Source organism: Ceratotherium simum, unplaced genomic scaffold (assembly GCF_057802395.1).
Source record: "Ceratotherium simum simum isolate JZ-2026a unplaced genomic scaffold, ASM5780239v1 HiC_scaffold_55, whole genome shotgun sequence".
NCBI classification, from domain to species: domain Eukaryota; kingdom Metazoa; phylum Chordata; class Mammalia; order Perissodactyla; family Rhinocerotidae; genus Ceratotherium; species Ceratotherium simum.
The window spans coordinates 66165-77654 of NW_028261271.1; the positions used below are offsets into that span (position 1 = coordinate 66165).

Genomic DNA, 11490 nt, shown 5'->3' on the forward strand with positions numbered 1-11490 from the left:
TGGGAATGTTAAGGCTGCTGCCGGGTTACTAGGGAAGTAGATGGAAAAATTTAGGATCAATATCTCCCAGCTTTAATGTGTCTTAACACACATTACTTCAAAATTTTCAGGATCCCATTTTTCCCAATCATTGTCCTCTTCTTTAACAGGAGACACCCTGTATAGGTTGGTAATTGGTTGTGTTACTCTAAATCCAGCCACTTGCCAGAAGAGATTCTGGATTTTGTGTTAGATAATCTCCAGCTTTGCAGATACAGGAAATAAGAGTTTTTTCAGGGAAGGCATAGAAGAATTAAGGTCATTTTGTTATGACACTTGAGATGGAAATTTACTTATAGGTTATGAGCCGAAAGCAGGGGCTTCTGTGCTTCAACAATTTCTCCCAGAGAGAAAGAGCACTGAAGCAACAGAGAGGAAACACGACCCACAAAAAGATTAAAAAGAACAAAATGTAAAAATGAAGCGTCAATTTGCTTTTCTTATTGGGCTCTTAAATTTCAATTTTAGTTACTTCAATAATAATAAGTGACTGAAACAGAAACTCCATATTGATGATTGTAGGTTTAAAACAATATATATAAGTAAAATTCGATCACAAAATAACACAAAGTCGGAGAGGATTGTATCTCCATTAAAATATACCAAGAAAAAACAGTATCAAAAACAAGAACAATCAATTATGTTAACAACAGAGATGGAAGTCCTCTAGATGTAAAGCTATAGAAAGATACTCTATTTATACCTAACATTACACACACAAACACACACAATTTTTTCCAAGTGTATTATAAATTTGTTCATTCTGAAACATGAGGGAAAGAAAAGGAGTTACAAAACAAGTCTCATAGCACATTCAAAAATATTATATAAGCAAAAGCATGATCTAATTGTTTCATTTTATAGATTACGTGAAAATATACAGAGAAATATACCACAGGAAGCAAAATAGGCACCTTGCGTATACATGTATTCATTAACTACATACATACAAATTAAGAAAAATCTAAAATATATTAATGACAGCAGTTATTTGAAATATATGGAACAAAATCCAGAAAGAAATGCTATGTTTAAAAAATGAGAAGAGTTCATAAAGAGTTGATTGTGTTCCTAGAAAGATTTGGGGAAAAAAAAATCACTGTAGAAAGGAGAAAGCTAGTCTAGAGAAGGAAGAAGATAAGACTGAGTAGACCCCTGAATTTCTCTTTTTCTTATATTGCTCAATTTGGACATTTGCCAGTATTTTCTTGAGAGTTTTTTATGTGTATATCCAAAAGAATTACTATTCCATTTACCATTTTTTGTTGTTTTTTTGTTTTCTTGTGAGAGTCTTTGGTTTGGGCATCTAGGTAACACTGATGCTATAGAATAAGTTGATAAGTGTTTTCCCCCTCTTCTATTTTCTGGAAGAGTTTGCTTGAGGTATTGGTATTGATTCTTTTCTTTAAATGTTTCATGGAATTCACCAATAAATCTAGGTCTGACCCCTACTCATTGGTATCTGCCCAAGATAATTGAAAGCATAAGTTCACTTAAACACTTGTATGGAAATTTTCATAAGCATTATGAATGATAGGCAAAGAGTGGAAACAACTCAAATGTCTATCAATTGATGAATGAATAAAAAGTGTGGTATATCCATGCAATGGATATTGTTTGGCAAGAAGAAAGAAATGTACTGATAGAGGCTACACTGTGGATGAAAGTTAGCAATTAGATTCTAAGGAAAGAAATCAGTCACAAAAGACCACATATTGTATGATTAAGATTTCTATGCAATGTCCAGAATAGGCAAATCTATAGAGACAGTAGGTAGAGCAGCAGTTCCTAGGTTTGTGGGTGGGAGAATGCAGAATGACTGCTAGCTGCTGCAAGGTTTCATTTTGCAGTGATGAAAATGCATATTTCTTTAAACATATTAAAATTATATTATAACCCTTAGATATATCTCAATATTATTTGCATTAAGTAAAAAAAGGTCATGTGAAACTCAAGAAATAAAAGTGAATCGATTCTGCAAAAATATAGTAAGAGAAATAGAAGATAAGGAGACTAGATATGCAAAGAAGGTAGAACATGCACATAATTTGATCCTTCAAACTAGAGAATAAAGTCAAAGAAACAAACAACACAAGCTATAGTTAAGATTTCTTTTTCCTGAAATGAGAGAAGTGTTGAAACTTCCTATTGAAAGGACATCATGTGTTCTGAGTAAGTCAGCAAGAAATGATGAGTACTAAATTGTATATATTAAAGTAAAGGTTTCCTACACAGAATCTAGACCAGTAGAACTAGACCAGTAGAACTTGATACTTTTAAGGGCTAGCAAAACAAATTAACATCAGATTTTTCAAAAGCAATCTTTCATGCCAGGATAAAATAGGAATGAGGAAACTCAACAAAAGACAACATATGAATACAGGATTAAAGGTAGTCAAATGAACTTCAACTGTTCATTGTTAATGTCAATATTTCTCATAGTAGGACATCAAGAAGTTGTATCTGAAAAAGAAGGGACAACAGAGATAATATAAAGTTAATTTATAAAACTAAATATATTCCAACAAAAAAATGCTAAAATAAATAATTCACGACACAGAGAGTAATGAAGACAGACCACAAAGGGAAAGACTTCACATATGTTTGTGTGTGTGTGTGACTGTGTGTGTATATGCCTGTATAAGTCTGTGTGTGTGTGACACATATTTGTAACATGAACATCATGACAAAGCCAAGACTAAATATATGATGAACAATAATTGTAAATGCACCTAATATACCTTAAAAAGAAAAGACTTTTAGTATAGTGTCATGAAAGCCAAATACATTACGAAGTATTACAGAAAGGTAAAAATAAAAGTATGAGCATATATACATTTAGGAAATACCCATGAAAACTGAGCATTAGTTGTAATTTTAATATTAAGAGAGAGAGAATGCAGGACAAGTATCAAAATAAAACAAGGATACTTTATAATGACAGATTTTAATTCACAATAAAGACTTAACAGAGAGTGTTATCTACACAAATAGTAATGTATTAACAAATATCTAAAAGCAGGAAACTTCTCATAGAAGAGACACAAAGACAGAAATCGATGGAAGCATTCTGTCATTAGGGACACCTATTGAAGATCCAATAAACATTTTCAGTCAAGAAAACATTCATTAGGATAAAAGAATTAAACTACGCATTCCGTAAGACTATGTTTATAAATAAGTATGTATTAAGCTGTGACTACAAATAAGAGAATAGCCTCTCTCTTTTCAAGTAAATGTGTAGCATTTATGAAATCTTCCATATTAGTGAAAACTAAGATCTGAATAAAGACAATTTGAAAATTTCATTCTGTTTAGAAACAAATAACACATTTTTAAACCTCTCAAACTATTCCATTTAGGCATTTAAAAATAAGTTATTCAACCAGTCCTAGGTCAAAGAATATAAGAAAAAAATCAGAAAGATTGATATTGAAAGTATGATATAAAATATGTGGGATGCCACTGACACAATGTTCTTTGGAAAATCCATATCCAATTCAGAAAGCTAGGAAAGAATAGTACATGGATCAACAGAAAGAAGAGGAAAAATTTAAAAGGGAAAAAATTAAACTAGAAAATCTAACCAATAACTAACATCTAAATAAAAAATACTATCTCTGTTACACTTGTGTCCCGTGATTGACTTAAGCAAAATATTTTTAACAGTTTCCTACCTAAAATATTCATTAATTTAGAGAATATTTACTGAGCAATAATATATGTCATACATTTTACTAGACTCTGGAAAATAGATTAGAGAATAAATCATCTATAAATTTAAGTGAATACTATGTGAAATAATGATATGTGCAATTGATACATATAAGGAATACGAGGAGAAGCAAAGTAGGTAAATTCCAATTATCATAATGTAGTCAATGAGATCCTCACTGAGAAAAGGCATTAAATGGACGAAATGATGTGATTAGAAGTGTGGACAGCCTTTCAAACAGAAGAAAGGAAATGCAGAAGAATTGTGAGGGTAATATTTTGTGTAAGAGATGCTCCATATTTGAATTGCTGAGGTGTTATTTAAACATAATAATCCCTAAATGGGATTCCCTAAGAATAAGTCAGTAAAATGAGAAATGTCTTTAGGCTATACTCTCTTTTAAGGAGATTGTCTTATTGCAACTAAAGGAATTTCACATTCAAAAAAATATTAATGATAATGAAAGGAAGGAAGGAGGGTAGAAAGGAAAAACACAACCACATATAATTAACTTTGAGGGAGACATGTCCTTGAAGTGAAAATGAGGACTGTTCGAAGCAGAACTAAACATGAGCATAGGAAAGGCTCTCTTTTGTACCCTGGTTCTTGGGCCTGGACACTGAGGAGAGGTGGAATCTTCAAGGGCATCACAGAGAGGTAGCAATCAAAGAAAAACAGAGCCCAAGCTGAATCAGAACCAGCTCTGTAGGGAAACCCATAAACATGGCTTGGGCTTATTTGTGAGAAGAGCTTAATCTGCCAGGCAGCTGTACCTTATTCTCCGAATTGTGCTTACCTTTTGTCATTCTTGAGTTTAAGTGTAATGTTGATAAATGCTAATGCCTAGTCTCTGTATTCTGTGAGGAAAGGAAGAATGGGTTCAGTGTCCAGGCTCTGGATGAAATAATGAAATAATAAAAGGAGAAATGCATCCTCAACCAGCATGGTAATGACACCAGGAATCTGAACACATTCCCTGTGGTCCCTGAACCCTAGGTTGGTATTAGATTGGTGCCAATGCATATTAGATCTAAGGATGGAGCAGAGTGCTTTGAACTGGCGTCCAAACTAATGATTCCATGGAAAGTTCTAGGGGACTATGTGAACTGTGGTTTTGCTATCAATTAGGTTGTATTTGCTTAAACTAGTCAGATATAATCATAAAGTTGCTAATAATTGCCACTATTGAAACCTATCCAATGTGAGTCACATGAGATGAAAGTTAATAGTATACATTTTATAGTAAAGATTACATGTATGCGTGACTCTCTGTGTGTATGTGTAAATATGAAATAATATATATCAATATTCATATGTTGTAAACTAACCCCCTGTACCTCGGAATGTGACTGTATTTGTCAATAAGGACTATGGAGATAGTTATTTAAAGGTCCTTAGGGTGGACCCTAATACAATATGACTGGTGTCCTTATAAGAAGAGGAGATAGGACAAAGAAACACATGGAGGAGTGACAATGTGAAGACACAGGGGTAAGACTGCCATCTATAACCCAAGGATAAAGGCCTCAGTAGAAACCAGCCATGACTTCACCTTGATCTCAGACTCCTTGAGTCTAGAACAGTGAGAAATACATTTCTTTTGTTTAAGCCTCTAGCCTTTAGTGGTTTGTTATGGCAGCCCTAACCAAATAACACAATCAGTATCAGCATATATGTACATACGTGTGTATATGTATATGTGTGTGTATCTGAAAGTGAATTAAGAAGCAAATAGATGACATAGTATTTATGCATGTGTGGAAATGGCACAGGTGGAGGTATGACAGTGATCTTTGTATAAAAATGTCTAAGAAGAATAGAAAGACACTGATAAACTAAAACAAAATATTTTTATCAATTTGATATTGAGACAGTAAACATTATTCTTCAATGGTTTCAATTTAATCTTTAGTGTGAAGGTATATTTTATTGATAAACCAATTTTTCCTGAACACTCTTTTCATTGCCTCTTTTACATCTTTGTTCCTTAAACTGTAGATGAGGGGGTTCAGCATGGGAATCACAATGGTGTGAAATATCGACACTATCATGTCATGGTCCAAAGCATAGCTGGAATTGGGTCTCACATACATGAAGAGGATTGTTCCATGATAAATTGACACTCCAGTCAGGTGAGAGCCACATGTGGAAAAGACTTTTTGTCTCCCTTCAAAGGAAGGAATCTTCAGAATGGCCATGAGAATGAAACCATAGGAGAGCAGGACAATCAGGATAGTGACTATCTCAATAGAGCCCACCAAGTAGAAGAGTAGAAGCTGGTTTGTGTGAGTGTCAGAACAAGAAATAGCAAGGAGAGGAGGGATGTCGCAAAAGATATGTCTAATGTCATTGGATGCACAGAATGATAGACTGAATGTGGCCACTGCGTGTATAAAAGCATGCAAGATGCCACAAACATAGGAAGCAATGATGAGTGCCACATAGACTGTGGGTGACATACTAACTGGATACAGCAGAGGGTTGTAGATTGCAACATAGCGATCATATGCCATTGCGGCCAAGAGAAAGCATTCCGTGGTTCCAAAAGTAGTAGCAAGAAAGATTTGTGTTGCACATCCAAGGAATGAAATGACTTTACTCTTTGACATAAAGTCTACTAACATATTTGGGGTAATTACTGAAGAATAGCAGGTATCCATAGATGATAACACACTCAGAAAATAGTACATGGGGTTGTGGAGCTGGGAATCCCAAGCAACCAATACAACCAGTCCCAAATTTCCCATCAGAGTAAACAAGTAGATTGCTAGAAACAGGAAGAATAAGATGATCTGCAGTTCAAGATTGTCTGTGAATCCTTTCAGTACAAATGTAGTAATTTCAGTGACATTCTTCATGTTGACACCTCATGGGACAAATCTGAAAATATTGAAAAAATTACAATTCATTTACTACAAAGAGAATGAGTAATATTGTGACTCAAGGGAAGGTGAGCTATATCCTCGTATTTGTTTTTTGTATAATTTCGCGGTTGCAGATCAGGAAACAGTGACAAGACAGTGAGTCAAGTGTTCCTGCTGCTCACTGCAGGATCAAATGGAAAATGTGGGTGTTCACTCACTGGCTGAATTCATGTAATTTTTAAAACCATCACGTCAACTGAATAATTTACCACTGTATTCTATTAGCTGTTTTCAGATTAAATCACATTAAAGTAACAAGTTATTGGCTAAAAAATAATTTCCTCTGACATCCAAACAGGTCAGATAGAAATCAGTGTACAGAGCATTGGAAAGAATATCAGCTTTCTAGGCCTTTCGGTAATTGTGTAAAATGATTTGCTATTGTCTACTCACCTGTAGAATGAGAACATTACTTTTCATTTTACATTATTAGAGTAAATATTGGAAGACAAAATGTGTTAATAAAATTGAATCTTTACAATTATGTTAAATATAGAATGTGCTCAATTAGGTAAGTTGTACAGAACAGCAGTGTCCTGGATTGTAACATTTTATGAGTCAATGTCTAAAAATTTTCTAAATCTATTAGATCTTCTTGGGTGTATCTGAAAGAAGAAATCAAGATTTTCTTCAGGTTGATGGACCATGTTTGAACTAAGAAATTATATGACAACTTATATTTCATTCAAATTTATTTCTCCAATACTAATAATTACATTGTCTTTTTCTGATAAACACTTGGTCCTATTTATTACTTTTGGATATCTAAAATCTATATGCTTTTCAACTTCCTCAAAAACTGGTGGAAAGGGAAAAATTATTCTGAAAAAACATATAATATGATTTTTTCAAGGTATTATACTTGTTTAGGTATTGTTTATTGTGGATCCAGTGAAATATCATCTAGTTAATTATTATTTGAGTCACAATTAAAGTCATTCATGAAAAGCAGTAACTAAAATACAACACCAAAAATAAACAATGTTTACACGAGAGAAAAACTTAATATTTAACAGCAAAAAAGTAGAAAGAATTGGAAGAAGGAATAGCATGAATCTTTCCTGGATAATCCCATGGCTAAACAAATTAGAAATCGAACCTACACTTGAATACAAACTTTCAATTATTAGCCCATAATATAGCACAAGGTGAAGGATAGATCTTATTCAAGTTATATATGATTATTATTTATTTAGTTTTTTATATACCCACCCACAGGAAATCTGAGTCAGTCCTGAGGGCACATAATCTGCTGCAAATAATATTCTGTACATTATTTAAATTGATAATGTAAGTCAGGCTCCAGCTTCAATACATTGTGATAGATCCCACCAGTAAGAGAAGGGTCCATTTGGAATAGAGATAGTGATGAGAAGAGAGGAAAGCACAGACCAGCAATCTTCTGGGAAAAACAAAGTCAGGATTCCCTAGAAAAATTCCCAAGATCAGAAGACATTTTCATAGAATTTATTGGAGAGAAAAAGGCAGAGAAAACAGGAAAGACTCATATGACACATCAGACAAGGCAGATTTTAGGTTGAATCCTATATATTGGAAGTAAAAGTTATAACAAAACTAATTAGAACCCACAAACCACATACTCTAATTAACCAAATAGTTTTGAGTGGCTCTAATACTATAAGAGGTTTTTTAACATACCACTTAACTAAAAATGTGTTAATAACTTGACTGGAAAACCTCCAAATATGTATCTTTTTTATTTTAAAGAGCCATGGGAAGGGTGACATGAATATTAACTGAACAGAGGTTGAGACAATTGTGTATACAGGGGTGAAAGTGTTTATATATATGAAATAAAAGCAGAAACAAAAGAAATAAAATACAAACGGTGATGAATATGAGGAAATCTATTTTTTTAAAATGTGACCAGGAGTCACAAGAAAAAGATCAGTTCCAATACAATTCTTGACGTTAATTCAATGATATGCCTTCAAGACAAATAACATAGAATTTAGAATCTGAAGTATATATTCATCAGCCAAGTTCATGATTAAAATCCATGTGCAATGTTAGACTTTCTCTCCACAGTTTACTCCTCTTTCAATAGTAGCATGTTTGAGTGACCAAGTAGAAAAAGTAATATACAGCCAGGTAGACTACTTAAATGTGCAAAGCAATAAATATACATCAAGTTCTTTTAAATATGTCAATTTTTAGTTACAAATTTAAGATGACCATGTAATTGTACTTTTGTCATCAGATGTACTTATTTTTAAAAATGAAGTATCTGGCTCAAGGCTTTGGTCACATATATTTTTCAATAATTAGTTATTATATAAATTTTTGGCCCAATATTTGCTCATTTTTAAAAATAAGTACATCTGATGACAAAAGTACAATTACATGGTCATCTTAAATTTGTAACTAAAAATTGACATATTTAAAAGAAATTGATGTATATTTATTGCTTTGCACATTTAAGTAGTCTACCTGGCTGTATATTATTTTTTCTACTTGGTCACTCAAACATGCTACTATTGAAAGAGGAGTAAACTGTGGAGAGAAAGTCTAACATTGCACATGGATTTTAATCATGAACTTGGCTGATGAATATATACTTCAGATTCTAAATTCTATGTTATTTGTCTTGAAGGCATATCATTGAATTAATGTCAAGAATTGTATTGGAGCTGATCTTTTTCTTGTGACTCCTGGTCACATTTAAAAAAAATAGATTTCCTCATATTCATCACAGTTTGTATTTTATTTCTTTTGTTTCTGCTTTTATTTCATATATATAAACACTTTCACCCCTGTATACACAATTGTCTCAACCTCTGTTCAGTTAATATTCATGTCACCCTTCCCATGGCTCTTTAAAATAAAAAAGATACATATTTGGAGGTTTTCCAGTCAAGTTATTAACACATTTTTAGTTAAGTGGTATATTAAAAAACCTCTTATAGTATTAGAGCCACTCAATACTATTTGGTTAATTAGAGTATGTGGTTTGTGGGTTCTAATTAGTTTTGTTATAACTTTTACTTCCAATATATAGGATTCAACCTAAAATCTGCCTTGTCTGATGTGTCATATGAGTCTTTCCTGTTTTCTCTGCCTTTTTCTCTCCAATAAATTCTATGAAAATGTCTTCTGATCTTGGGAATTTTTCTAGGGAATCCTGACTTTGTTTTTCCCAGAAGATTGCTGGTCTGTGCTTTCCTCTCTTCTCATCACTATCTCTATTCCAAATGGACCCTTCTCTTACTGGTGGGATCTATCACAATGTATTGAAGCTGGAGCCTGACTTACATTATCAATTTAAATAATGTACAGAATATTATTTGCAGCAGATTATGTGCCCTCAGGACTGACTCAGATTTCCTGTGGGTGGGTATATAAAAAACTAAATAAATAATAATCATATATAACTTGAATAAGATCTATCCTTCACCTTGTGCTATATTATGGGCTAATAATTGAAAGTTTGTATTCAAGTGTAGGTTCGATTTCTAATTTGTTTAGCCATGGGATTATCCAGGAAAGATTCATGCTATTCCTTCTTCCAATTCTTTCTACTTTTTTGCTGTTAAATATTAAGTTTTTTCTCTCGGTGTAAACATTGTTTATTTTTGGTGTTGTATTTTAGTTACTGCTTTTCATGAATGACTTTAATTGTGACTCAAATAATAATTAACTAGATGATATTTCACTGGATCCACAATAAACAATACCTAAACAAGTATAATACCTTGAAAAAATCATATTATATATATTTTTTCAGAATAATTTTCCTTTTTTCACCAGTTTTTGAGGAAGTTGAAAAGCATATAGATTTTAGATATCCAAAAGTAATAAATAGGACCAAGTGTTTATCAGAAAAAGACAATGTAATTATTAGTATTGGAGAAATAAATTTGAATGAAATATAAGTTGTCATATAATTTCTTAGTTCAAACATGGTCCATCAACCTGAAGAAAATCTTGATTTCTTCTTTCAGATACACCCAAGAAGATCTAATAGATTTAGAAAATTTTTAGACATTAACTCATAAAATGTTACAATCCAGGACACTGCTGTTCTGTAGAATTTACCTAATTGAGCACATTCTATATTTAACATAATTGTAAAGATTCAATTTTATTAACACATTTTGTCTTCCAATATTTACTCCAATAATGTAAAATGAAAAGTAATGTTCTCATTCTAGGTGAGTAGACAATAACAAATCATTTTATTGTTGTTGAACATGATGTAATCTATGCAGAAATAGAAGTACAATGATGTACACCTGAAATTTTTACAATGTTATAAACCAATGTTACTGCAATAAACAAAAAATTAAAAAAAAAAAAAAAAAGAATTTAGTACAATAACAGTGTTAAGGCCTTCAATAAAAAGCAAGGAAAGAAGGAAAAAAAAAAATCATTTTACACAATTACCGAAAGGCCTAGAATGCTGGTATTCTTTCCAATGCTCTGTACACTGATTTCTATCTGACCTGTTTGGATGTCAGAGGAAATTATTTTTTAGCCAATAACTTGTTACTTTAATGTGATTTAATCTGAAAACAGCTAATAGAATACAGTGGTAAATTATTCAGTTGACGTGATGGTTTTAAAAATTACATGAATTCAGCCAGTGAGTGAACACCCACATTTTCCATTTGATCCTGCAGTGAGCAGCAGGAACACTTGACTCACTGTCTTGTCACTGTTTCCTGATCTGCAACCGCGAAATTATACAAAAAACAAATACGAGGACATAGCTCACCTTCCCTTGAGTCACAATATTACTCATTCTCTTTGTAGTAAATGAATTGTAATTTTTTGAATATTTTCAAATTTGTC

General features: G+C 32.5%; 1 protein-coding gene across 1 annotated transcript; it reads right to left on the reverse strand.

The window, feature by feature from the left end:
- Positions 1–5655: 5655 nt before the first annotated feature.
- Positions 5656–6627, reverse strand: LOC147911153 (olfactory receptor 5T2-like). The gene has a single exon (XM_087428484.1). It carries the CDS (start codon positions 6610–6612, stop codon positions 5656–5658), a length of 957 nt encoding a protein of 318 aa, XP_087284610.1. The 5' UTR covers positions 6613–6627.
- Between the last annotated feature and the right edge of the window lie 4863 nt (positions 6628–11490).

Excerpts from the sequence above, each read along its gene's own strand:
- LOC147911153 (XM_087428484.1), bottom strand. The coding sequence starts at position 6,612 with ATGAAGAATGTCACTGAAATTACTACATTTGTACTGAAAGGATTCACA.